At 42.2% G+C, this 27964-nt stretch overlaps 2 protein-coding genes across 6 annotated transcripts in view; one reads left to right on the top strand and one right to left on the bottom strand.

The window, feature by feature from the left end:
* The window catches only part of adprm (ADP-ribose/CDP-alcohol diphosphatase, manganese-dependent), a 29823-nt gene extending 27244 nt beyond the window's left edge, over positions 1 to 2579 (bottom strand). For 2 of the 5 annotated variants that reach the window (XM_073025854.1, XM_073025855.1), the window contains exons 1-2: positions 2511 to 2579; positions 441 to 546 (exon numbers count right to left, since the gene is read on the bottom strand). Coding sequence is in view for 2 of the 5 variants with exons in the window: in XM_073025852.1 (XP_072881953.1) it covers positions 2511 to 2559 (49 nt within the window). In the remaining 3 variants the exon portion in view is untranslated. Of the gene's footprint in view, positions 1 to 440; positions 561 to 2510 lie in introns of those variants that run through there. The other 3 variants (XM_073025852.1, XM_073025853.1, XM_073025856.1) reach the window with 2 other exon arrangements.
* A 1945-nt stretch (positions 2580 to 4524) lies between these two features.
* LOC140714560 (protein SCO1 homolog, mitochondrial-like) lies at positions 4525 to 26140 on the top strand. Its single transcript, XM_073025851.1, has 7 exons — positions 4525 to 4703; positions 11525 to 11650; positions 12449 to 12539; positions 15615 to 15812; positions 20709 to 20801; positions 22112 to 22227; positions 25912 to 26140. Exons 1-7 carry the CDS (start codon positions 4536 to 4538, stop codon positions 26041 to 26043), a joined length of 924 nt encoding a protein of 307 aa, XP_072881952.1. The 5' UTR covers positions 4525 to 4535; the 3' UTR covers positions 26044 to 26140.
* Positions 26141 to 27964: the final 1824 nt, after the last annotated feature.

The raw sequence follows: 27964 nt of genomic DNA, 5'->3' as shown, positions 1-27964 counted from the left end.
AGAATTTCTCAGTTCTATCCATGGCCTCCTCTATTGTCAAAATGAATCCAAACTCAGGTCGGAGGAACAACACCTTATATACCAGCTGGGTAGCCTCCAACCTGATGGCATGAACATTGACTTCTCTAACTTCCGTTAATGCCCCTCCTCCCCCATCCCTGACATATTTAGTTGCAGACTGTCAACGCTGATATGCTCAAATCGAGGAGGAATTACTCGCCATAGTTTATGGGTGTGAGAAGTTCCACCAGTATGTATATGGCAAAGAAATCCAGGTTGAGAGTGATCACAAACCGCTTGAGAGCATCTTCAAAAAGCCATTCCACCAAGCTCCTATGAGGCTGCAAAGGATGCTTCTCAGGCTACAGAGGTACACTCTCACAGTCACCTATAAGCCAGGAAAAGAACTGCACATTGCTGATGCTTTGAGCCATGCTTACCTCAAAGAGTTGCTAGGAAGAGAGCTGGAGGTCAACTGGGTTACACCTCAGCTACCCATCTCTGAGGAGAAGTTGAACATGTTCAGGAAAGCGACTGCAGAAGATTCTGAAATGCAAATGCTAAGAGACATTACAATGAATGGATGGCCAACAGAAAGATGTTCCAAAAGAAATGCAGAAATACTGGACATTTAAAGAGGGAATCAGCTATGCATTAGGACTAATGTTCAAAGCAGCAAAACTCATCGTACCAAACCAAATGAGACAGGAAATGCTCAACAGAATTCATGAGTCACTCCTGGGGATAGTAAAATGTCAAGAAAGAGCAAGGGACATTCTCTATTAGCCAGGTATGTCAACTCAGACAGAGGACATTGTGTCTCAGTGTGCTGTCCGTAATGAAAACAAAAACAGCAATCCAAGAGAGCCTTTGCTTCCCCATCCACTACCAGGAAGACCATGGGAGAAGATTGGCACAGATCTCTTTCACTACAATGGTGCAGAATATCTGCTTTGTGTGGACTACTATTCAAAATATCCGGAGATCACCAAGTTAAGTGACATGTCCAGTCAAGGTGTCATTACCACAATGAAGTCGACATTCGCAAGACATGGTATTCCAGATATTGTCGTTAGTGACAATGGTCCACAATATGCCAGTGGTGAATTCAGAGGGTTCACAGAAAGCTGGGAATTTCAACATGTTACTTCCAGTCCTGGGCACGCTCAGTCTAATGGACAAGCAGAGAGAACTGTACAAACTGTGAAGAACATGCTCAAGAAGGCACAAAGCAGCAACGGTGACCCTTACATTGCTCTGCTTGAATACTGCAACACACCGATTGAGGGTGTGGGGTTCTCTCCTGCGCAGCTGTTGATGGGACATCGTCTGAAGTCCAAACTACCAACATCCACAACTCTACTGACTCCTGAAGGTAATGCTCAAGTACATGACAAGCAAATAAAGCAAAAGAGCTACTATGACAGACATACAAGGCAGTTGCCAGATCTGCATACAGGTGAATATGTCAGAATACAGAGAGGAGACACTTGGCAGCCAGCTGTGGTTGTGAACAGACATCAGCAACCAAGATCCTTCATAGTTCGCACGCCGGATGGAAGAGTCTACAGGAGGAACAGGAAGCATCTGCTGAAGACAGGCGAGAGGGCGTTTCCACGTACAGATGCACAGGACATTTCCACAGATACAGACATGGAAACAAACGACACCAAGAGTGAGGGACACGACGAAACCCCACGACGCAATGAAGGTGAAGGTTCTCACCAGGCCAACTGAGGTGAGAATGCAGACCGCAAAGACACAAGAGGTCACTCGAGAGACTGACTCTGATGAAGGACAAGCACAGTCACAGTTGTATCGCACAGTCTGGGAGACGTCCAACTTCCAGCTAGATACAGAGACTAGATCTACCTACAGTCTCACAGTTTGAGGCAAAGTCACACATGTTATAAGTTCCAAGGTGTGAAATAAAAGGTTTATTAGTCTATGTTAGTAAAAGAAAATATACTGCTGTTAGTATTGTAAGATACAATGTAGAATACAGTATAAGTTAAGATTTTTTTAGTTTATGTCATGGCTGTTGCAATGTAAGAAAGGCATTGTTTTGGTAATTCACAGTGTTGTAAAAAAAATCTTGAGAAGGGGGATGTAATGTATTGTGTGAGTATTCGTAGGTCAGAGTGCCTATGACGTCAGAACGGGGGGGGGTTTAAAGAAAATGGAAATCTGTTGAATAAACGTGGTTGTTCAATCTACAGCGGTGTCCGAGTCACATCAATACCACAGAGTGAGCCCTACTGAGTGGTCCGTTTCTGTGTCTTATTGATTTAACGTTAACCACTGTGTAACAATTTACTCATTAAATAGTATTTGAAGCCAGCAAGCAGTGCAGTCTTTGCAGATAGTTGCACCCATTCCACCCACTCTCAGCTGCGTGGTACCCGGGCTGGTTTACCCAGTCATCCCCACTCTGCCGCAGACAGCGTGTCCGAGGCCTAGCTCCGTGGTCGCCTGGACACAGCGGGATAAAGCCGTCCCGCTTCACTCACCTAGAGCCCGCTCGCAGCACCATCCGCCTCCCCGAGTCACTTCCGGCATCGGCCCACGTGACATGTGACGTCAGCGTCTGCGAGTTACTTCCGAGTTTAATTGTTTTTGGGAATAATGTTGTGTTTTCGTTCGCCTTTTTCTGCGTGCATTTCTCGTTGTAGATGATGTCAAGCATTTCTTTGAATTAAGATTCACATTTTTTGCTTATGGTAATTTTTGGGTTCAGTTATTGATTGAACGTCACTTCTGGGAATGCATGACTAATGAATATCTCATATGATAGATGGCAGCAAGTAATTGCTTCAGGTTATAAATACAAGGGAATCTGGAGATGCTGGAAATCTTAGGCAACTCACACAAGATGGTGATTCCAGGATCTCGGCCCAAAACATTGATTGTTTATTCCCCTCTATAGATGCTTCCTGACTTCCTGTATGAATTTTGTGTGAATTGTTTCTGGTTTGTGTTTTTTGTTTAACTGGGAATTGATAATACATGTGACTTCTTCTGGTTCCTGCAGTTATGTCTGGGAAGTTAACTGACTACACCCAGAAGAAAAATATTTTATGACTATTCGTGGTGAAAGGAGAAAGCTTGCAGTTATTTCTGAGAATAGTGAGTTAATATCAACATTTATGAATGGTAAAATAATGAATAATCTCATAATTGCTTGGTTAATAGGTGGATTAGGCAGAAGCTTTCTTTTGTATATTAGTTTGTTAATGCCATCCCATGAATTAATTGGTAGGTTATGGTAATTTCTGGACATTAGCCATTTTGGGATTAGTTAGCTCTTATTCCCAACCTGTTTGGGTAATAATGGAACTTTGATATGCATCACATTGAACAATTAAAGGTTTCTTAGGCATTTTGATTTCTGGTTATCTTTATTTCCAATGTTGAAATATATTTTACAAAACTAAACATTCCTGACTCAACTCAGTCATGTTGGTACAATTGGCTTCAACGCTGGCTGTCCAGAGAGAAGCAGTAAAAGGAGAATCTCAAATTCAAGATTCTATAAAGGGGATTATATTACGAGAAATAATTGAACTTTTGGAGAACATCTGTTTTACCTGTGACCTCTATGTCCCTAACCACAACCAATACAGTGTGGTTCTGGAATTGCCAGTTTAAAGAAAATAGAATGCATCAATAATTAAGTTCCTGTAGGAAATGATGAAAAGATACTGAGGGGAATGCAAGACCCTTGCTATATTTATTGAATAAATACGAATTTAATGCTTACTAATTTCTTCTCTTTTAAAAACAGATGTGTTTATCTCATTTCTTGTGGAACATGTTCCTCACCTTTTGATAAACATGATCGATCATTTCCCATAAAACCTCGTTTTCCCCATTTCCTTCAATTTGTAGTATGATCAAAAGAATGGGAATAAAGCAAATAAATTATATTTTTTGGGTCTTTGTCATAATTGCTAAGGTTACTGAAGGGAGACTTGTTGCCACAATACTTGTATCTAAGCCAGTAGGCTGAGAATTTTAGGCTGAGGTATAATTGGTGATTTCCCTAGCTTTGTGATCTCGATTGCTGTACTGTACGTTTAGAACTGGTATTCCCGCTGCTCGTATATCTAAATGCAGCTTGTGGTTAACCCAAAGCAGTAAAACAATTCGATTTAATTCAGTAGTTTTGAAGATGTGAGTGGTTCCCCACTGGACCCTATCCGGAGGAAAGGCGGCGTTAATCTTTTGTAGTAGGAGATCTACTTTCGCATTTCAGTCATGTTTCGCAGAATTCACATTAAGCGTTGCATTTACAGTCAAATACTGTGTGGAATATGAGCATAATGTTTAGCGGCCTGTAGTGATGTGTTTTATGGTCTGGGAATTTAATTTGCAGTAGCAGTATCCACAAATTTCACCCTTCTACGAGGAAACGTGTACTGCCGACAGGAGGGTAAAGTAACGTTGTTATCGGGAGCGCTCAGATCCGAGGATGTGAAGGCGGGGACTCGGCTTTCGTTCCGGATGTATTAAGGGAAGGTCAGATCTCGCTTTTGATGGCGCTGCTGGTGCGTCTGTGCAGCCGGACTGCTGCCCTTCCTCGGGGGCTCAGCCGGGAAGTTTGGTGCGAGGGGGCCGGGGCGATCTCGGTCCCCAGGCGTGTCACGGGCCGGCGTTGTAACTACCCGGCGGTGCGGCCAGCAGGGACGCGATGCGGGGCGCCGGTGAGTTGCGCGATGCCGGCTTCACTAAGACCGGACACGGCATCGTGAACGAGTTGTGAAGTGATTTGTTATCATTCAGCACTGGGTGTCGGGCTCAGGTGCCCCACTTGGGATGTGGAAAACACTTAACGCACACTTCACGTATTGTTGACAGTCTCCAGACAATTCCTGAATGGCGATCACAAGTTGCCCAGCAGCTTTCCTGCTGATTTGCGGTTCGCCAGTTATTTCCGGGGTAGAATGAAACAAAAAATGCTCCCGAACTTCGGTGTCGGAGTACACCAAGCCCAGCAGGGGAGGTGCTTGGCTGCAGGCCTTGAGCTTCAGTTTCCACAGACAGCCAAAGCCTGGCCGTCTTCACTCAGAGTTAGCACCCAAAAGATGGAAAATGGTGGCAGACAGGAGGAATTCTGCAGATGCTGGAAATCCAAAGCAACAGACACAAAATGCTGGAGGAACTCAGGCGGTCAGGCAGTATCGAGCACTCAGCCCGACTATTTCCTCCAACATTTTGTACGTGGAAAATAGTTCACCTTTTTCCAGTCAAATTGTGTTTCTTTTATTGTGTGTGTGATGTTGTACAGTAGGGATATGTTGCTGCAGAAATTTTTGTTATTGTTCCACATAGGCCTGTTGTTTTAGAAGAGTTGAAAACGTTTCAGAAGTGTTAATGTTTTCCTTACATTGCGGATCAATGGCCAGACTTGGAGTTTACAGGATTGAATTTGAGCTGTTTTCCATACCTCCGCTAAGTTTAGTTCCTACTTGTGAGAAGTTTACAACATACAAGGGACAATATTGCAGCCAGAGAGACTGAGAAAGGGGTTGGGACAACAATACAGCCCTGCGTGATCCCACACTGCCCTGGGGTGGGTTTATGCTGGACCCATTATCCAGAATCAAAGTTTGCTTGCTTTCATGTAGGTTTTGAATGGCATTGAGTTTTGGGGTGCAGCCAAATTTGAGAAAGATTTTGTTTGTAAGTAGCCCCTCCATGGTGACCAGAGTCAAAGGCTTTTGGAAGGTCACAAAAGGCAATGTATTGTTGACAATACATTTCTCTTGGAGTTGTCGGGCAGTGAAGATCGTGCTTTTCTTATGCCCCTTGAAGGCATCCGATGTGGGGAGCAGCTCTTCAGTATGGGAGGAAGTTATTGAAGAAGGCCTGGGTGGCGCAGTTATGTAGTGGTTAGCACAATGCTTTGCAGTACAGGCGATCCAGGTTCAATTCCCACCACTGCCTGTAAGGAGTTTGTACAGCTCCCCATGACCACGTGGGTTTCCTCCCACAGAACAAAGACCTACTGGCTGGTAGATTAATTGGTCATTGTAAGTTTTCCTGTGATTAGGCTAGGATCAAATTGGGGGCTTGCTGGGCAGCATAGATCAAAGGGCCAGAACAGCTTATTCCGTGCTGTATCTCAACAAAATAAAACAGAAGTAAAGACCCTGGCAATAAGTGGTCACAATTGTGGCATGTCTTCGTCGTCTTCCCAGATGAGGGAGGTGAGGTTGGATTTGTGACTTAAGTTCCAGTTGAACCTCAGTAGCAGTACTGTCTATACTAGAGGCCTTGTGGTTTTTTGATATGCAAGTTTCTTCAACATCTTGTTGACTAAGATGACAAAGTTATTCTGTGGAATGTGGTCAAGGACAGCTTCTCAGATAAGGAGTTCTTTGAAGTTTTCCTGCTTACCATCCTCTGCTTTTGGTGAACATTGGGAGGGGAATTGAAAGCTTGGGCCAGAGACATTGTAATTATCTGCTAGTTGCTGGATCCCCTGCACTCCTCCATTTGATCTTTAAAGTCACCGATTGTTTTTACCTTAAGATGTAAGAGCAGGCCAGTAAGCCCGCAGAACTTGTTCTGTCACTGAGCAAAATTGTAGCTCATTTTTGACTGTTATACAATTTTCCAGTGGTATTCCATATAGTAATGTATAGAAATGTATTGATCATTATGTTGAATGAACATTATGGAGCTTCCACAGCTGTCTAAGTTAGAGAATTCCAAATGGTTGCTTCTTTTAATGAAGAATATTTTTCCTTCCTCTCATTCCTAAACAGCCCACCTATTATTTTCACTTTGTTTTCTTGTCCGTGACTCTTCAGTCAGGAGTGGCACTTTCCCTGCACTTAGCTGTTAATCTCTTTTAAGAGTCTTGAAAAAGTTTCTGAACATCAAAGAATGTCATCTCTCCATGTATAGCAAATGCACAGTCTTTGGAACTGGTTTACACAATCATACTGCACTTTTCTATTGCAAGAACATCTATTCTTGTGTTAAAAGTGTAAAACTATACACAATGTCCATTTACAATGGCCATATGCAATTTAATGAGTAACTCCCAGGTTCTGTCGGCTGCGTAAGCCGAGGAAAGGCGATCTCTGGCCCCACCAAACATATGAGATTGAGTTGCACAACCTCCCGTTTGGGTGGAAGCTGCGTGATGTGTCACCTGTTACAGATCAGTACTATGCAATAGCAGACAGTACACCATATGCAATAAAACGATTTAGCTTTACAATTCTTCATTTGACTAAAGGGTTAGTGAAGTAAAACAAAAAGAAAAGGGCCATTTTAATGAAACTGTCTAATGTGCATGCTGGAGCTCACGGTTTCCCGTCCGTTAGTCCTCCGTTGATTTCCCCTGGGCATCGTTAACTGCCGGCCCCACTCCAAATCCACTCCTTTCTGGTGACTACGACCTCTCCGTTCTGGCATCTTCTCTCTTCATCTTCCGCCGAACAAAACAACTCGCTGTCAGGCACACAAGAAGAAAAAAACACTCCCTTCATTGGACAGCAAGCGTTCCAAAGCCCCCGTTATCTCTAGTCACTGCTGCTACAGAACAACCATCACAATAGCAGTGAAACCTTTCCCAGGGCGTTACGTATGACTTGTAATCGAACTCTATAAATAAGGCTTTGGATATTATTTATCCTCTTAATCACTTTTAGTTGCTGGTTGGCCTTCACTAGATCCTTTTGAAGATCAACACTTCCTAATCTCTGATGGCTGAACTGTGATTTTGTAATATTCATCAAAACATATTTACACAACTTATACCATAATTCCTCCTGACTCATTCAGCTTGTCCAGATCCCCTTGAAGTCTCTTCTGGTCTTCCTCTGTTCTCACAGTCAACCAGTTTAATATCGTCAGCAAATTTGGAAAAATGGTATTTCATCTTCTTAGCCAAGATGTATGAGTATCTGAGTCCCAAACTTTGATACCAAGATACTGTGTTAGATTGACAATCTGAGAAAGGCGCATTTATTCTCATTGTTTGCCTTCTGTTCAGTAACCAATTCTTTGTTTTTGATCAAACTGTCTCTTAAGATATCTTCAGAGCTTTATGCTCAGGCTAGTTGAATCCTGGCTCTCCTGATCATTCTTTTCAAATTGGTCCCATTGTTTTCTGTTTCATCTAAAATCCTGTTGCCTGAATTCCAACTTTTACCAAGATCTATTCATCTGTAACCCCTTTGCTGACCTACAAATTTCCAATGAGCAGCGTGTTGCTTTGTTTTCAGATCCTTGACATCTTCACTCTAATTAATATCTCCAGTTCAGTGATGCAACAGCCTTTTCTCCAATTCTGGCTTTGTTTAATCCTCCGCCATTGTTCCTGGAGAATTCCCTAATTATTCTTCCCTTTCTCCTTACTATGAGAGTCTACCTTGAAACTTGCTTCCAAACCTGCCTTCGATTCCCACTGCTGCCTGGAAGGAGTTTGTATGTTCTCCCTGTGAGTGCATGGGTTTCCTCCCAAAGATGTACTGGTTGGTAGGTTAATCGGTTGTTGTAAATTGTCCCATGATTAGGCTAGGGTTAAATCGGGGGTCACTGGGCTGTGCAGCTGGACGAGCTGGAAGTGCCATTTGCACACTCTATCCCAATAAATAACGAAATAAACTTTTAGGTTGCCTGCCCTACTGGCTTGGTGTCAAATTTTGTGAAGCATCTTTCAATGGCTTAGATAATGGCTTTAGGAGATCTAGGCCTCATATGGAGCCAGTGATCATTAATGGAGAATGTGTGGAGCAGGTTAAGACCTACAAGTATCTGGGAGTACAGTTAGACGAGAAGCTAGACTGGACTGCCAACACAGATGCCTTGTGCAGGAAGGCACAGAGTCGACTGTACTTCCTTAGAAGGTTGGCGTCATTCAATGTCTGTAGTGAGATGCTGAAGATGTTCTATAGGTCAGTTGTGGAGAGCGCCCTCTTCTTTGTGGTGGCGTGTTGGGGAGGAAGCATTAAGAAGAGGGATGCCTCACGTCTTAATAAGCTGGTAAGGAAGGCGGGCTCTGTCGTGGGCAAAGTACTGGAGAGTTTAACATCGGTAGCTGAGCGAAGGGCGCTGAGTAGGCTACGGTCAATTATGGAAAACTCTGAACATCCTCTACATAGCACCATCCAGAGACAGAGAAGCAGTTTCAGCGACAGGTTACTATCGATGCAATGCTCCTCAGACAGGATGAAGAGGTCAATACTCCCCAATGCCATTAGGCTTTACAATTCAACCGCCAGGACTTAAGAACTTTTTAAAAGCTATTATTAATGCTTTTTGAGATAGTGATTTAGATAGTGATTTAGATGCATATTTTTTACTGAGTTAAGTATTGTATGTAATTAGTTTTGCTACAACAAGTGTATGGGACATTGGAAAAAAAGTTGAATTTCCCCATGGGGATGAATAAAGTATCTATCTATCTATCTATCATAAACAAGAGATACAATATAAGTGGAATGTTGATTAATTTTCGAGAAATAGGCATTTTACCCATCAGTTTATACCAGTTTACTTTCAGAGAAGCAATTACGTTGTTAAAAAGTGACTTGGTTTAACTGAGAATTCAAATTCCGTCTCACTGGCTGGCATGTAGCGTTGTTTCCAATGGTCGTGACTTAGGAAGGAAATGTTTATCTGTCTGGTTAGCTAACAAAATTGCATTAATATATACTATGTGGTAGTTAGCATATATTGAAGGTGTGTATCTCTTTTTCCAAATAAGCCTGATGAGCCCATTATCGATTTGAGAAGGCAGAAGGGATTTACAAGGATTGTGTGGGGATTTGAGGGACTAAGAAAGGTTTGAGCAGGTTGGGACTATTTGAACTGGAGCACAGGAAAATGAGGGATGATCTTGTAGAGGGGTATCAAATCGTGAGGAAAATAGGTCAGTGCACACAGTTTTTAGCCCAGGGAATCAAAAACGAGAGGGCATAGGTTTACGGTGAGAGGGGAGAATTTTGATAGGATCTTAGGGGACATTGTAATTTGTACTCTACCACCTGACTACCGTAATTCCTATCAGGGTGTTTTTACCCTTGCAGTTTCTTAACTTTACACACAAGGATTCTACATCTTCTGATCCTATGTCACTTCTTTTGAAGGATATAGCTTTGCTCTACGCTCTTCTACCTCATTTCATATACTGCATGCATTCAAAAATAACTCCTTCAGTCCTGTATTTACTGCCCTTTTCAATTTAGTCTCCATGCCTCATGAAGATAAATTCTTATCCCTTTCTAAACTTTCTCTCTTCTACTTCATTCTCGAGACGTCCGTAACCTCTCCTGCATTCTCTTTTTTTATTTTATCCTTCATTTCCAAGTGGTTGAAAATTCTATCCACAGCCCAAGTTATGCAACTCGCCAGGACTTTGGCCCCAACATGGCTCAGGCGAAACTCACCCCATCACATTGCGCCACCTTTCTCAATACTACAGCCCATGTCCCGCAAATTCAAACCTACTTCTCCCACTTTAATCTTTGAGCCATGATTTACCTCTCTGAGCTTACTAACCCTGTGCCAATTCATAGTTGGCTCAGGTAATGATTCGGAGATTATTAACTTTTTTGGTTCTGCTTTTTAACATAGTCCCTAGCTGTTCAAATTCCTTCAGCAAAACCTGTAGTCCTTCCAAGACATGCGTACCTTCCATGGCAACTGAGTCTTCTCCCTCCCACTCCAAATTCCTCTGCAGGTCAGATGAGATGTCCCAAACCCGGGTACCTGGCAGGTAGTACAGCCTTGGAGACTCTCATTCTTTGCAACTGAAAATTGTATCTATTCCCCTGACTATACTGTTCCCAATTACAACTACGTTCATCTTCTCTCACCCCCCCCCCACCTTTGAATGGCTTCTTGAAATGGGGTACCATGGTTTGGTTGCTCATGCTCCCTGATGCCCCCACTCTCATCTGCACAGGGAGCAAAAATCTCAGATCTGTTGGACAAGGATATGTGCCAAAGGCTGGCAGGTGGGACTCGTATAGATCGGAATATTGGTCAGCAGCGACCAGTTGAGCCAAAGGTCCCATTTCTGTGTTAAATGACTCTTAACTGCTTCAAGGCTTGACCACAGAGGTAGTGACTCCAAAACCAAACACTGCATAATTAGACCATAATTCGTCCTGACGAAGGGTCCCGGCCCGAAACGTTGACAGTGCTTCTCCTTATAGATGCTGCCTGGCCTGCTGTGTTCCACCAGCATTTTGTGTGTATTGTTTGAATTTCCAGCATCTGCAGATTTCCTCCTGTTTACTGCATAATTAGAGGTGCCGTCTCTCTTGTAAGGTTTAAACTGAAGTCTTCCTGGTAAAATGAAAGGGAAAATTTTCAAAACACTCTTTAAAGAATTATTTACTGCGTCAAGTTTTTATCCTTTAAAATTATCAGTACTTTTTCATTCTCTCATCACATCTGGATTTGAATGTAGAACAGCAGGTACTTCACTTGCAGAGTAATTGTTTGACAATAATTTACTGTGCTTACTAATTCAAAGTTTATTCTTGTTGTATTGGAACAGTTAAGGGATGATCTTTGCCCAGCTTGGGCAATATCTTTGCCCAAATACACCAGTTTCCACTACTTCAGTACAATGCCTCCACCACCAACGGGATCGAAAACAAACCCTAGGACCAAGAAGGATGGGGTAAGTAATTCAGTGTTAATGAGTAAAGTAGGAATGTTTTAATAGTTGTAGCAACATAGGAGGAGGAGGAGGATGTGCCAAGTATTTGAAAGGAATGGTTTCACTCTATTTATATAGTATATTAAGACTGATTACCAAATATTATTGAGAAACAGATCAGTAACAGTTTACTACATTACTATTCAGTTACTGTGTGGTCACCTAATATTAAAACATAATGGTTCTAACTGAGCCCATGTTCCAATGTGTGGTATTGTATCACATTTATTTAGACCATAAGATAGGAACAGAATTAAGCCACTTGGCCCATCCACTCCACTTTATTTCATCAGGGCTAATCCAATTTTCCTCTCAGCTCCAATCTCCTGCCTTTTCCCTGTTTCTCTTCATGCCCTGACGAATCAAGAATCTATCAACGTCTGCCTTAAATATATTTATAAGACTTGGCCTCCACAGCTGCCTGTGGCAAAGAACTCACTGCTCACGAATTCACCACTCTCAGACTAAAGAAATTCCTCCTCATCTCTGTTTTAAAAGAATTGCCCCTCTATGCTGAGGCTGTGTCCTCTGGTCTTAGACGCTCCCACCAAATGTCAAACGTCCTCTCCACTTCTACTCTATCAAAGCCTTTCATTGATAGGTTTCAATGTGGTCACCCCTCATTCTTCTGAAGTCTAGTGAATGCAGGCCCAGAGCCATCAAATGCTCTCATTTTTTACAGGAACAATTTAAAACCTGTCTTGTTTATAATTTGTTCAATGTCTTTGTTTCTGAGACATTGTTTTTCCTTCTTAGTAGCCTGTCACATGGAAATCTTTAGCAGTCACTTTTGCTGTAGGAGGAGCACTGCTGGTCGTCATGAGATACATGAAGAAAGAAAAAGAAGAAAGTAAGCATTCCTATACCACATTGGAACTGGAAATGGTACATTAGAGTACTTCTAAACTGGTGAGAGAAATGAAACGGAGGATCTTGACAGAGACATGAGGTGTATTCACAAAAAAACATTAAATTATTAAACATGTGTAGCCTCCTGGTAAGCCTCAGGTTTGCTTTCATCTAATGGGAGCAGCCTTCGACCCCGCCAAACTCTGTAATCGAGTCTGTGTAGATGCTGTGTGATATACCCCACCACGCCAAATAACAGACATATGCGATTAAATGATTACGCTTTATAACTCTTTCTTTGACTAGATAGTAAAGGAACAAAATAAGAACTGTTTAACTGTTTAAAAGAAAAGAAAAAGGGCCATTATTATTAACCAGTTTGTGCACACATCGTTGGAGCTCTTACAGAACCAGGTCCCCCTTCCTCCAGTCGATGTCCTCCGAACTCCGCCGACCCTCGAATGGGACCACCTTCAGTGATCGACCAAATGCTGTACTCAAGTCCCGTGTCTCCTCTCCTCGCGGAAGACCCTGGGTCTCGGACTCCCGCTCAGGGTCCGTTCCGTCGCCCAGCTTACAGCATCTCTTGGGTCGCGTCTCCTCTCTCTGTCCCCATCGTGCCTTCTCCCCAAAGCCCGCGAGAAACAATAGCTTTCACGCGCAATAAAGAATAACATCTATCCCAATTGGTTAGCAAATGAATACAATTCCCGTTATCAGTAATTACAACCCAAACAAGCTGCTATAGAGAACCACTGTAACAGCAGTTAACAGTACAGAGAAGCCATTTTATTATAACATACCAAAGAAGCCATTTTATTAGCCTTAGCAGTGACATAAAAGAAGAAACTCCTTACACATGAATCATGAAAGTTCAAGGTAAATTGTGAACATGATTCATTTTCTTGCAGGCATTCACAGTAGAACAAATAAATTCAATAGAATTGATGAAAAGCTACACACAAAGGCTGACAAAAAGCCAATGTGCAAAAAGAAGACAAACTATGCAAATGTGACCCACCCCACAAATAATAATAAATAAATAATGAATAGTATTGAGAACCTGTTGTAGTGTCCTTGAAAGTGAGTCCATTGGTTGTGGAACTAATTCAGTGTTGAGGTGAGTGAAGTTATCCATGTTGGTTCAGGAGCCTGATGGTTGAAGGGTAATAACTGTTCCTAAACCTGACGGATGGGACCTAAGGCTCCTGCACCTCCTTATTAATGGCAGCAGTGAGAAGAGAGCACGATGGCCTGGATGGTGGGGGTCCTTGATGATGGATGCTGCTTTCTTGTGGCAGCGTTCCTTGTAGATGTGCTCAATGGTGGGATATGCTTTTTTTGTGTTGGAGTGGGCTGTATCTGTCACATTTTGTAGGTTTTCCATTCCTGGGCTTTGGTAGTTCCATACCAGGTCATGATACAACCAGTCAGGATATGCTCCACTGTGCATTTATTGAAGGTAGTCAAAGTTTTAGATGGCAGGCCAAAGTTGCACAACCTTCTAAGACAGTGGGGCTCTGATGTGCTTTCTTTTTAATGGCACTTACATGCTGTTCCCAAGATAGATCCTCTGAAATGATAACACCAAAGAATTTAAAATTACTGACTTTTCTGATCCCCTGATGAGGACTGGCTCATGGACCTTTGGCTTCTTCACCCTGTAGTCAATAATCAGCTCTTGTTCTGCTGATGTTAAGTGAGAGATTGTTGTTGTGGCATCATTGAACCAATTTTTCAATCTCCCTCCCAAACGCCAATTCATCACCACCCTTCATTTGGCCAACGGCAGACTTAAATGTGGATTGGAGCTGTGCATAGCCTCACAGTGATAAGTGTGAAGCTGGTAGAGCACAGGGGGCTGAGCACACAGCCGTGTGGTACACCTGTGCTGATGGTGATCGTGGAAGAGATGTTTTTGCCAATCCCAACAGAGTGGGGTCTGCAAGTGGGGAAATTGAGGATCCAGTCACAAATCAGAATCAGTCAGGAGAATGAGATACTAAGTTTGATAAGGGAATCAATTAGCCTAGGTTGTTTATTTCTGAGCACTATACCTGAAGCAGGGCTGTGGTGGTCTTAGAGGGAGCAGAGCAAAGGATTTAGCAGAATGACACTTGGATGCTAAAGGTTAAATCGTGTAGGGATTACATGTGTAGGACTCCATTCCTGAAAATTCAAGTTAAAGATAATTGTAGTTTCCAGCTGATAAAGAATGACTATATTTCTACTGGCTGCACCTCAGGAAACCCAAGATAGTAATTTCAACTCAAACTTTACACCCGCCTCTTTGTGAAAAATGTATGGACAAAGGGAACTCTATTACAAATGGGAATTGATGTAAGTCTGATATTAAACAAAGGGATTAAATTATTTGAAGCAACGGATGGACTTGGAGTTGAATGCCAAATCTGCCATGATCCTATCAGACATAAATAGTGTATACAGAGATGTACTCTTGAATTCAAAACAAAGAAATGAGATTCCTTTGACAATATGATCTTTATTGCCATGCTGCTATCTTGGTATGTACTGATGTTAAACATCTGGGCTTGACTCCTTTAAACAATCTGAGTTCCCTGCCTTGTACAAGTTGTGATAGTGAGATCCTGAGAATCTACCTGATATCACTGATAATATCTCATTTCTGATTAAGAGGAGAGCAGGAGTGATGTAAAGATGTGGATCCTGTCAGCAGGAATTCCCATCCTAACAACTTGGGGGATCTAAGTGCAATTTTTCTAAAGCTTGTGTATTTGCTCCTGAGGATGTAAATAAATAATGTTTAATAAATGGTGAGCAGAGTGGTTGCAATATGATACAGAATCACATTCAGTTAGAACACTGAAATAAGACGGGAGGAGTAGGCCAGTTGGTTCCCGTAACCATGCTCGTCCTCTAAAGCAATCACAGTCTCAATACTCCTTAATGTTAGTGTTGTTTCATTTGCTGTTACACGAATTGTTTAAAGTTATTTAAAATAATTGAGCTCTATAATGAAAGTATACAAATGTAGCTAATTGAGTCTGTGAGATGATGTAATAATGTGTTAATCTTTCTTTAATTGACTGTGAAGAGATTGAGAAGGAGCGGACTCGTAGCATTGGAAAGGCAGCACTTGGAGGACCCTTTTCACTGGTTGATCACAAAGGGCAACCCAAGACAGACAAAGACTACCTCGGGCAGTGGGTCTTGATATACTTTGGATTTACGCACTGTCCAGACATTTGTCCCGAAGAACTAGAGAAGATGATTGCTGTCGTGGATGAAATAGGTAAAAATTTCCGCCTATCAAAATGATTTGAAGTGTATATCGGGGGTCTAAAAAGGCACTACGGTTCCAAGTGATTTTATTTTATGAGCTGCAAATTAGAGATGATCATATTCCCAGATAAATGAATTTGTAATTCCATTGCCCGTGCTAGAGCACAGGGCATAGAGTATGGGAGTTGGAATGTTGCAGTTCTATAAGATGTTGGTGAGGCTGTACTTGGAGTATTGTGTATAGTTTTTGTTAAGTTTTTGGCACTGGGAAGCTGGGTGACCATGAGTAACACACACAAGAGATGGAGAGGTGAGGAACAAATGTGCTGTTATTTATTTTTGCTTGTAAGTCATCTACTCAGAGTGCCCTCTGACATTATGTTCAGTACACAACACAGGGAGGCTTGACGGCAAGCTGTAAAGGTCAAAATATACGTGAATGCATAACATGTCCCTCTTCTCCCCCTTATTTTAAAGATTTCTCCCCCTTCCCCTACACAGACCAGCTGCTGAACTATTAACATTCAAATTCAACCAGCAACAAAAAAACATTTTTTTTCCTAAACTACAGAAAGAGAGTCAACTGCTCCTATTCCCAGACATAACCCTGGGGATTATTCTGCCCATGTGCTGAGGGTTACTCACTCAACTAGAGATTCAGCCTGTCTGGAGGCTGCCTGTTCCTGTGAGGTTATTTTCTAGGTATGTATCGACCTTGGCTTGGTTACTGCATTGTCTATAGGGAGCACCTCAGAAAGCACAGGTATGGGGAAAGTACTGGCTCTGTCATTTGATCGTAACGGAGATTCTGCAGTCGTCGTCTCATTTCTACAACTGGATCTGAATTGGCCAGGTTGTGTTGGTTTTCATTAGCTTTCGAAGTGGGCAGCAGCTGATCGGCGTGCTTTCTCCAGATGTTGTGGTGACTAGTTTCCCCTGTGTATGTCACAGGACCAGTTTATGGCACCACCATCACAGGTATCCTCTTTACTTCAGAAATGTAGATCTGGGCAAGTACTCTCTCCTGCTGTGAAACCTCTGTACTGCAGTTTGGCACGTCTCCGTGCTTGGGTTTTTGTTCATTTCGCACAGGCTGTTTAATATTTGGGGGTCGAGGCAGGTCAAGCCTGATGCAAAGCTGTCACCTGCAAGGTGTTGAGGAAGCACAGAACAGCTAAAGGTGGAATGGACTGTAGCTCCACAAAGTATTTTTCAAAAGTGGTGTTCATGATGGCAACCGGAGCCATTTGTCGTGTGTGCCTGCTACAACCAGGAACGTGTGGCCTTCCACAAGTCCTGTAAAATCTATATGAATCCTCTGCCGTGGTTCTTCAGGCATTTCCCATGGATGCACAGGAACAAATTGAGGAACATTTCGCACTGGCTAAAAATGTGGGCGATCTTTGGCTTTCTCTTCAATGGTTACATCCAGTCCCAACCACCAGAAGTAGCTGCGTGCAATTTCTATCACGCGCACTATGCCACAGCGTCCTGCATATAGCTCATCAGGCACTTGCTTTCTTAATGGTGGAGGAATGACAACACGGTAGCGCTGTAGTTACTTCCTTGAAGTGAAAGATCTCTTTCAGCGATGGCTGTGGAGCTGAACAGCTAAGGGAGGTTTTGGCAGTCTGTCAGCATTCAGACAGTGCTCGGACCTCCTGTGCTTTACTATGCAGATCAGTACAATATCCTGAGCTCAATATTGTATACAACTAGCAGTCAGAAATTGACGTCAGTAGGCGATAATTTATCAGCAGTGTAAATCATCACCCAAAGGGTATTCGATGGAATTTCTTAACTCCAAAGACAATCGTGAGCGCTTCCCGCTCAGTCTAGGCATAGTGGCTTTCTGCCTCGCGTAATGTCTATGGTGCAAAAGCGACTGAACGCCCTTCATCCAATGGCATGATATGTAAGATTACTGCCCCCACACCATAGGGTGACGTGTCGCAGGGCAGCTGTATGGGCAATGACGGGTAAAAGTGTGTGAGTGCTTCAGAATGTGAGAAAGCTGTTTTGGCCTTTTACAGTGTCGGTGTATTGCTTAATTTAAAATCTCATGAAGTGGTAGATTAGAAATAAACTTTGCTTAGTATGTTAGTAAACCTAAGAATGATTGCAATTGACTTACATTCTTTGGTGATGGAGCCTTCCACAATTGTGTTCACCTTTGATGGTGCCTTGTGAAGCCCGAAGCTGTCGATCACGTAGACCAAGTATTCAGCCAAAGGTCAAAAGAACTCACACTTGTCTTTCTGTTCCCATTGCCCATACTCCTTGTGTCTTTGTCTTGTAGCATCCAAGTTTTGTAGGTGTTAATGCTCATTTTTCCCAGTGATGTATAAGTCACATCTGCAAGTACTGTATGCTTGACACGTCAACCTTGCTAAATGTCTGTCCTTCGACCAATCCTGCTAAAAAAAATTATCAGTGAGGATAAGAACCGAATTAATTGTTGCCTTGAACTCTCCACAATGCCTTGTTGACTCATCCCTGAAGTTGCCCATTTACTTCCTCACACCTTATTCTAGACCAATCTTTCCAATTCAGCCTCTCCCTGTGGTTTGAGGGCAGATGGAACAGGTCCTGCCTTCAGGCGTTTGGGTGTTGATGGTTTAACCACCACTTTAGCAGTGATTCTATTCCTACCACCCAGTTCTCTGTTCAATACTTCTGTGTGTTTCTTCAATACCTCTTGTAGACGAGTGCTCCCAACAATCAAGTGCATTTCATGCCAGTTGAGTTTGAGCTGTTCCAACCACGAGCAGCCCAGAGGCACTGGATAACTACCTGTAACAATGTAGAGTGGAAGTTTCTTTCTCTGTTCGTTGATCTCCACTGTAACATGTACTACTCCCCTCACTGGAACAACCTCACCAGAGAAAGTCTGTAAAACCAATCTTGCTCCTTCTGGGGTGAGATGCTGCAATTTCTCCCTGTAAACGGTCTCCAACCCCAGTGATTCTGCAGCACCTGTGTCCATCTGCATCCTCACTGCGACACCATCCAAACACGGGGTCACCCAATAGCCGCGGGGGCACATTAGCAATATTTAAAAGCCATTTAGATATGTATATGTATGGGAGGGGTTTAGAGGGCAATACGACTGGCTCGCTGGGCGACAAAGTAAGTGAGAAGGAGTTGGGCCGAAGGGTTGCTTCCATGCTGCCTGACAGTCGCACTTCCGTACTGTCTGGAAAGCCCTGAGTAGCTGAGATTGAACTAAAGCAGATCATTTGTAGTCAACTATTCTATAAACTCTGCACTTCATTGGTGAATTTGTCAGGAGCAGGTATCATCGTTTATTTTTGAGCTTGGTTTCCTCATTTTTAAAAAATAGACTTTTTTTACATTAATTAGTTTTGTTTGCTGTTGGTCTGGACATACAGTCACCACGTCTGACTCATTGACTGCCAGTGTGCAATTAAAAACTAGGATATGGTGAATAACCAACTTTAAAATGTTAGAGTTGAAGCACCAGATTAAATAAAACCTTTTGTTGTAGCAGAGATATAATAAGTGAATCAAGTATATTTAAAAAAAAGCTGGGAACACTCAGCAGGAAAACACTTAGCGTTTGTGGAAAGCAAAGTGTTAATGTTCCAGATCAAAGAACTGACTGAAGAGGCACTGATGAACTCTATTGGGGTTGAGAGAGGCCGTGTGTGTAGGTAAACATTCTAGGAGCCAATTTCCCAATTTAATTGGGTAGTGGAGTTAGAAGTGTCTGGTTAAACCACATTGCTGTTGCCCGGAGGAAAGTTGTGGGGGTGGGGAAGGGATGCTTTTCTTTGCCCAGCTACATAAAGAGTAAAAGAGAGGTAAGAGTGGCCTTTGACAAGGTGCTGCACACAGTTTTGCTAAATGAATGAGAGCCCATGGAATTTCAGGAAAGGTAATGGCATGGACAGAATATTGGCTGAATGGCAGAAGGCAAAGAGTGGGAACAAAGGAGGTCTTTTCTGGTTGGCTGCTGATCACCGTTCTGCAGGGGCTGGTGTCTTGTATAGGATCGGATGACTTTGGAGAATTGTCAGCAGTTTTAGAGCTCATACCTAAGAAAGGAATAGGTGGCACTTCAGAAGGTCTAGAAGAGGTTTACCAGAATGATAGAGGGAATGAATGATGGGTCTGGGCTTGTACTCATGGAGTTCCCAAAAATGGGGATGGGGGTATCTCATTGGAACTTACTGAATATTGAAAAGCCTGGATAAAGTGGGCATGGAGAGGCTAGGACCAGAAGGCACAGCATACAATACTTGAAATACATCTTATGGAAATGTTTGTTTGATGATGAACTTCAATAAAATTTAAATTACAAAAAAAAAAGAACAGACATGAGGAGAAATTGCTTTAGCCAAAGGCTAGTGTGGAATTATTGCCGCAAATGCCTATGGAGGACAAGTCATAGAGCATATTGAAAGCAGAGGTTGATGGGTTCTTGAGTAGTAAGGACTTCAAAGGTTATAGGGAGCAGGCAGGAGAATGAGGTTGAAAGGGGAAAATAAATCAGCCATGATTGAATGCTGGAACAAACTCGATGGACCAAATGGCTCAATTCTGCTTCTATATGTTAAGATCTTTTTGAGCAACTAATAGCACTCCTTTTAGACCATCACTCAAATTCCTGCTCTATCAGATCCCTCTCCCATCCACTGGTGGCAAGATGTTCTACAGTCCCCCTCCTCCCCACAAGCCTGATCTTGATACCTGATCCTGTTTACAGTTTTCAGGGCTAGAAGTTCATTAATAAATAAGTGATGGTCCTGTCAGGCCAAAGCTTCCAAAGCACAAGTTCTTCTCCCAACTTAGCTTCCCACTATTACCTCTCGTCCCTTTCTTAATCCAGTTATAGGCATGTCAGTTTGCAGCAAGTTTACCTCTTCTGTATTTTATTTTACAGACAGGATCCCATCTTTACCAAATCTCACTCCTCTTTTGATCACAATTGATCCAGACCGAGATAATGTCGAGGCCATGGCAAGATATGTCGAAGGTAAGTTGGTTAGATTTTTTTTGAAGAAATTAAAATCCTGGGATTAGATAACAGACAAGCCAGCCATTAATGTTTCTGATATCAGCTCTCTTTACAGCTGTTCCATTTTTTTTTTTGAAAATTGGCACTTGCTGGTTGAGGAGATCTGAAGAAATAAAACAGGCATGAAGTTAGGTGAAAAAAAAACTACAGTATCTCCTCAAAATGGTAGAAATACTCAACAGATCAGGCACTATCTGGCAAGACAACCAGTTAACTGTTTCAAGACCAAGACCCTTTGTCGGAACTAGAAGAGAGAAGAATCAAGTTAGTTTTCAGTAGTCGGGAAGGTTGTGGTTGAATTGGATGGAAGAATGGGAATACTCCTGATAGGGTGAGACCATATAAGTTAATAAAGAAGTTATGTTTCTTTGTTTGATTCTAACTTCCACATTAATTCGTTTGTTCTCACTCTATCAAACATATTCTGCTTGTTACACCCAAACTACCCTACCTTGTCTACTCCTAAAAAATAATTTGTTTTCTCTCTTTCCCAGTTATGCCAATGTCTTGGATCTAAAATTGTTTTTTCTTTTCACAGATACTCTTGACTTGCTGAGTATTTAGAGCATTTTCATTTTTATTTCCATGAGATAGAATACCTACTGTATGCCATCAAAATCTTCATTCCATGATCGATCCCCTGGTCTTCTGTGCTTTTGGAATGATTGAACTGTAAATAAGCAGGATCTGGAGAAATTTTAATATTAAAAATATTATGTGTTGCTTAAAGTTAATTGGCATTCTTAAAGAACTTCTAAGTGATAATCTTCGTCCAGTGTTTGGGAGAGAAGGCAAGAGGGATTGTTGCATTAGTGACCCATGTGATAGCTTTTCTCTTCTGTTGAGGTTTCATGGACATGTAGTGTTACTGTGCTGGAAGACGTAGTGTAAAGCTGTAAAAACTACTATGGTGTTCCAATAGTAACCATACTTTGAGTTTACTACTTTTAAAGTTTCTGTGTTTTCTTTCAACTGAATACTAAGGATGTGAAAAACAATCACATTTGCCTTTTAAATACAAATGCTGGTTTTCCAGTTTCACATTTCTAACATCTTCTGCTCAAAAATTGAGACGAGTACATTTTTCTCCATCCTTGCATGAGCAGATTTGTTTCTTAATGTGTGAATTTGTAAAACTAAAACACTTTAATCATCCTGTGGATATGAAAAGCGTCTGTGTGCAAGTTCTTTGTTTCAACATACTAGTTTTTGATTTTAAAAGGATGAATGCTGTAAGTGATTAAAATAAGTATTTAATTCTTCTGCAGAGTTTTCTCCAAAGTTAATTGGCCTGACAGGCTCCCAAGAGCAAATAAACCAGGTGTCGAAGGCCTACAGAGTCTACTATAGCCAAGGGCCCAAAGATGAAGACAACGATTACATTGTAAGTAAATTTTTTTGTATTGGCAGTTGGTTGTTTTATTGTTTTAAAAAAATGTAGGAAAATTATTAGCATGTAGAGTATATGCTCCAAGGGCCCAATTCCTGTCATGTGCTGGGAAATAAACACCAATGGCAACAGGACGTGAGTGCAGAAAGGTAAGTCTTGCCTCCAGTCGCTGGTCTCTACAGTGTTCTTCCTGATCCTTGTGTGTTTCTGCTGGATGTTATCACAAGACGCTCCTTTCAAGAAGTCGAGTCTGTTGTGATAATCCTCAAAGTGTCTACAGCTGGGGCAACAAAGGTGGTAAAGGGCCAGATGTGACAAGAGCTTGTCTCACAGAATGGCACGTGTTTCTGGTTTGCATGTACTCTCCCTGCTGGCTGGATCACTTCTGCACCACAACTTTTTAGGCCTGAAGCAAGGGGGCTTGTTTGCCTGCACTTTGAGCAACCTCTCACTGTTTCCTCCCCACTGCTTTTGCAACCTACTTGAAAAGCAAACTGCTTTTGATTACTTAATAGTAAAGTACTGGTTTTTTGTTGTTTGTCAGCTGGAGTCCATTTTTGTTAAAATTTTCCTGTGTCCCCAATGAATGGTTGTTAAAATAATAAATTAAAGGGTGGCAACAGGAAAGGGGGAGACCTATGGGTAATGGGTAAACCCTCCATCCTGGATACGGGTGAGGTTACAAGGCAATTTCCTTGCTCTGTTATTCTTGTGCGCCTACTTTCCCTCAGCGGATCCAATAAGAGCATTTACGGTAATTTTGAGATAACGTAATTCTTACTGCTGCCCAAATAATTTTAAGTTTATTATTTTCTTCATTGTGGTGATAATATACATTTATTTACTCAATATAGACTGTCCATTATTTTATTCAGTGGGATCTGGGCCTTGTTGGGAATACCTGCATTTATTTCCTATTTTTACTTGCCCTTAGGAGGGTGGTAAGCAACCTGCTTGAACTTCTGCAGTCCTATAGTAATGATTGACTAGCTTCAGGATTTTGACCCAGTCACGATGAAGGGGCAGTGATATATTTCCAAGTCAGGACAGCATGCGAGTTGGAGGGGAACATGCAGATGTTCTCTGCTGTCAGTGTCCTTGATGTTGAGGGTGTGGTACTGGAAGAAACTGGTTGGGTAACTGCAGTGCATATTGTGAATTTGCACGCTACGGAAAGTGGAGAAATGAATTGTTAAAGTAGTGAACGATCAAGCGATCCTGCTTTATCCGGGGTGGTGTCGAGCATCGTGGCAGCTGTTCTCGGCAGTGCTTATTCAGAGAGTATTCCAGGACAGCCTTTGTACACCACAGTTCCTGTCCCCTACATTCCTTTCCCTGTCTCACTGGAACATACCGATGCAGAACTCCACACAAATAGCCCCTGAACATTTCCCATATTTCTTCCATATGTTTCCCTGAGAACATCTGTTTCCAATTTATGCTTCTAAGTTCCTGCCTGATAGCCTCATATTTCCCCTTACTCCAATTAAACGCTTTGCTAACTTGTCCGTTCCTATCTCTCTCCAATGCTATTGTAAAGGAGATAAAATTGTGATCACTATCTCCAAAATGCTCTCCCACTGAGAGATCTGACACCTGACCAGGTTCATTTCCCAATACCAAATCAAGTACAGTCTCTCCTCTTGTAGGCTTATCTACATATTGTGTCAGGAAACTTTTGATAACGCCTCTTGCCCACCTCACCCCTTCACATACAGTACTCAGTTAGTTTGTACTGAGAACTGCATGCAATAGGCAGAGATTTGTTTTGTATTCTTCAACTGGAGCCAAGTACTTTTCCCTTCGATCCCAGATGGTTAGGGTTTTGTAACTACAACAGATCAATTTAAAATTAAATTATATGCAGGATGTGGAAGCTTTAGAGAGGGTGCAGAGGATTTACCGGGATGTTGCTTGGATTAGAGAGCATGTCCTATGATGTTAGGTTGGGTGAGCTAGGGCTTTTTTCTTTGGATGGGAGGTGCAGATACATTAGATAGATAGATAGATAGATACTTTATTCATCCCCATGGGGAAATTCAACTTTTTTCCAATGTCCCATACACTTGTTGTAGCAAAACTAATTACATACAATACTTAACTCAGTAAAAAATAAGATATGCATCTAAATCACTATCTCAAAAAGCATTAATAATAGCTTTTAAAAAGTTCTTAAGTCCTGGCGGTAGAATTGTAAAGCCTAATGGCATTGGGGAGTATTGACCTCTTCATCCTGTCTGAGGAGCATTGCATCGATAGTAACCTGTCGCTGAAACTGCTTCTCTGTCTCTGGATGGTGCTATGTAGAGGATGTTCAGAGTTATCCATAATTGACCGTAGCCTACTCAGCGCCCTTCGCTCAGCTACCGATGTTAAACTCTCCAGTACTTTGCCCACGACAGAGCCCGCCTTCCTTACCAGCTTATTAAGACGTGAGGCGTCCCTCTTCTTAATGCTTCCTCCCCAACATGCCACCACAAAGAAGAGGGCGCTCTCCACAACTGACCTATAGAACATCTTCAGCATCTCACTACAGACATTGAATGACGTCAACCTTCTAAGGAAGTACAGTCGACTCTGTGCCTTCCTGCACAAGGCATCTGTGTTGGCAGTCCAGTCTAGCTTCTCGTCTAACTGTACTCCCAGATACTTGTAGGTCTTAACCTGCTCCACACATTCTCCATTAATGATCACTGGCTCCATATGAGGCCTAGATCTCCTAAAGTCCACCACCATCTCCTTGGTCTTGGTGATATTGAGACGCAGGTAGTTTGAGTTGCACCATATCACAAAGTCCTGTATCAGTTTCCTATACTCCTCCTCCTGTCCATTCCTGACACACCCCACTATGGCCGTGTCATCAGCGAACTTCTGCACATGGCAGGACTCCGAGTTATATTGGAAGTCTGATGTGTACAGGGTGAACAGGACCGAAGAGAGTACGGTTCCCTGCGGTGCTCCTGTGCTGCTGACCACCATGTCAGACCTACAGTCTCCCAACCGCACATACTGAGGTCTATCTGTCAAGTAGTCCACTATCCAATCCACCATTAGGGACAGTTAAGAAGCTCCTGGGCACATAGATGAAAGGGAAATGGAAAGCTATATGGGAGGGAAGGGTTAGATTGATCTTGGGAGTAGGTTAAAGGGTTGGCACAACATAGTGGGCTGAAGGGTCTTTACTGTTCTAATCTATAGCATTAAGTGTTTTTAGGAGGCTGGGATCACTTTGGAATATGATTCATCAGGCAGTGCTTGTTTTATAATGTGTTTGAATTCCCTGTAGAATATGTTTGAAGACCTCTACCTTATATGTGACACATAGTATGGGAAGGCACAGGCCAATGAGGGAGCAATATGCATGTTTTTAAAACACAGTTACGCGTGATAGAGATCAATTCATGCTACAGGATTCACCTTAGATCTCCATGGTTTACAGTTCCACAATTAATAGTGCATTTAACCACCAGGGGAATGGGTGATAAGTTTTGCCCTTGTAGATTGCTTTAACAGTGCACCCTATTCCTACCTCCAAATGATGATTCTTCAGACATTTTTGAAATGAGATTTTATGCAAGTTAGCAAGATCATCATGTCTCTGTTTATTAGATTTTATTTAAGAAATAAGCTTAAGTCTGCTTAAATCACTTTAACCTGTCATTCTATTGTCTGTTTCAGGTTGACCATACAATAATTATGTATCTTATCAGCCCCAGTGGAGAATTTGTGGACTACTATGGTCAGAACAAGAAGAGTACTGAGATTTCTGCCTCTATAGCTTCATATATGAGAAAACTTAAAGTTCAGTAGTGCAAATATTTAGCTGCATTAATAACTGCTGAAACCAGACTCTGCATTTTCTGTAAATGTGTGCAGTATTTCTATTAAAAATAAATGATGCAAAGTTCTTTAGGCTGGAATGTAAGTTCATACATGTGCCTCCTGTTTATGGCAATTTAAATGTGGATCAAAGATAAAATTTGGATAATGATATAAGAATTATAAAAAGTCAATATCAGCAAAGAGAAAATATGATGCTTCAAGTATGTTTCCTTTATCAGGGCTCAAAGGTTACGGTTCAGATGTCCCAATGAATGTTTCACCAGTGTTACCACCACATGAATATTTATTTATTGCAATACTGCGCAGAATAGGCCCTTCGAGCCAAACCATTCAGAAATCCCCCAATTTAGCCCCAGCCTAATAACAGGACAATTTACAATGACCAACTAACCTACCAATGGACTGTGGGAGGAAACCAGAGCACCCTGAGGTCACAGGGAAAACTGTCAAACTCCTTATAGGCAGGCGGGAATTGAACCCGGATCGCTGGTACTGTAGAGCATTGTGCTACTCTGCTGCCCCATATATCTCATCGAATTCTTCTCTTTGCCCTCATTTGAAATTAATTTTTCAAATGAACACTTAATTTGCTTTTAAATGAAAGGATGGCTCTGTTGTGATTATCGGTTCTGGCAGAGAATTCCCATATCTCCCATTACCTGGATGAACTTGTGACCTCTTATTGTCTCTTCAACTAGCAGAATGAAGCTGCTTCTCTCTTTGTTTCCTGAACCTATTATAAACATAAAAATGTCGCGGTGTCAGATTACTTCTTGTCTAGTCAAATGGTTTCAGTCTAAGTACAAATCCTTACTTGATACCTGTTCTTGCATCCAGATGATTTGAATGCCTGCCACCATAGCTACTCTTTCCTGCCAATCAGCCATTTTTCTAAACGGGTAAGTTTAAAAACAGGGCTTCGATTATAACTCGCTGTGTGCTTGAACCTACTTTGGAGTTTGAACCTGTAGCCCTCTGATTCAGCAGCACAGAAGAGACTGAGTGAAAGTGATGCATGATAACATAGAAAACATTCAGTACAATACAGGCCTTTCGGCCCACAAAGCTGTGCCCAACATGTTCCTAACGTAGAACTACCTAGGCCTACCCATAGCCCTCCATTTTTCTGAGCTCCATGTACCTGTCCAGGAGTCTCTTAAAAGCCCCTATCATATCCACCTCCACCGCTGCCGACAGCCCATTCCACGCACTCACCACTTTCTGTGTTTTTAAAAAAACCTTGCCCCTGACATCTCCTCTGGACCTACTTCCAAGCACCTTAAAACTGTGCCCTCTCATGCTAACTATTACAGCCCTGGGAAAAAGCGTCTTGATTATCCACATGATCAATCCTCTCATCATCTTATACAGCTCTACCAGGTCACCTCTCATCCTCTGTCGCTCCAAGGAGAAAAGGCCGAGTTCATTCAACCTATAAGACATGCTTCCCGATCCAAGCAACATCCTTGTAAATCTCTGCACCCTTTCTATGGTTTCCACATCCTTCCTGTAGTGAGGCGACCAGAACTGAGCACAGTACTCCAAGTGGGGTCTGACCAGGGTCCTATATAGCAGTAACATTACCTCACTGCTTTTAAGCTCAATCCCACGATTGATGAAGGCCAATTCACCTTATGCTTTCTTAACCACAGAGACAACCTGCGCAGCAGCTTTAATTGTCCTATGAACTCGGACCCCAAGATCCCTCTGAACCTCCACACTGCCAAGAGTCTTACCATTAATGCTATATTCTGCCATCATATTTGACCTACCAAAATGGACCACCTCACACTTATGGAGTTCATCTGCCACTTTTCAGCCCAGTTTTGCATCCTATCAATGTCCTGCTGTAACCTCTGACAGACCTCCACACTATCCACAATACCCC

The sequence above is a fragment of the Hemitrygon akajei genome, chromosome 22 (assembly GCF_048418815.1).
Source record: "Hemitrygon akajei chromosome 22, sHemAka1.3, whole genome shotgun sequence".
Taxonomy (NCBI): Eukaryota; Metazoa; Chordata; class Chondrichthyes; order Myliobatiformes; family Dasyatidae; genus Hemitrygon; species Hemitrygon akajei.
Note: the sequence above shows the minus strand (reverse complement) of the source record. Positions and strands in the feature narration are given on the sequence as shown.

Bases quoted from the DNA above. Each gene is read 5' to 3' on its own strand.
- LOC140714560 (XM_073025851.1), top strand. From the start codon at position 4,536: ATGGCGCTGCTGGTGCGTCTGTGCAGCCGGACTGCTGCCCTTCCTCGG. The intron at 4,704-11,524 runs GTGAGTTGCGCG...GTATTGGAACAG, and splicing joins GGACGCGATGCGGGGCGCCG to TTAAGGGATGATCTTTGCCC. The intron at 22,228-25,911 runs GTAAGTAAATTT...TGTCTGTTTCAG, and splicing joins ATGAAGACAACGATTACATT to GTTGACCATACAATAATTAT.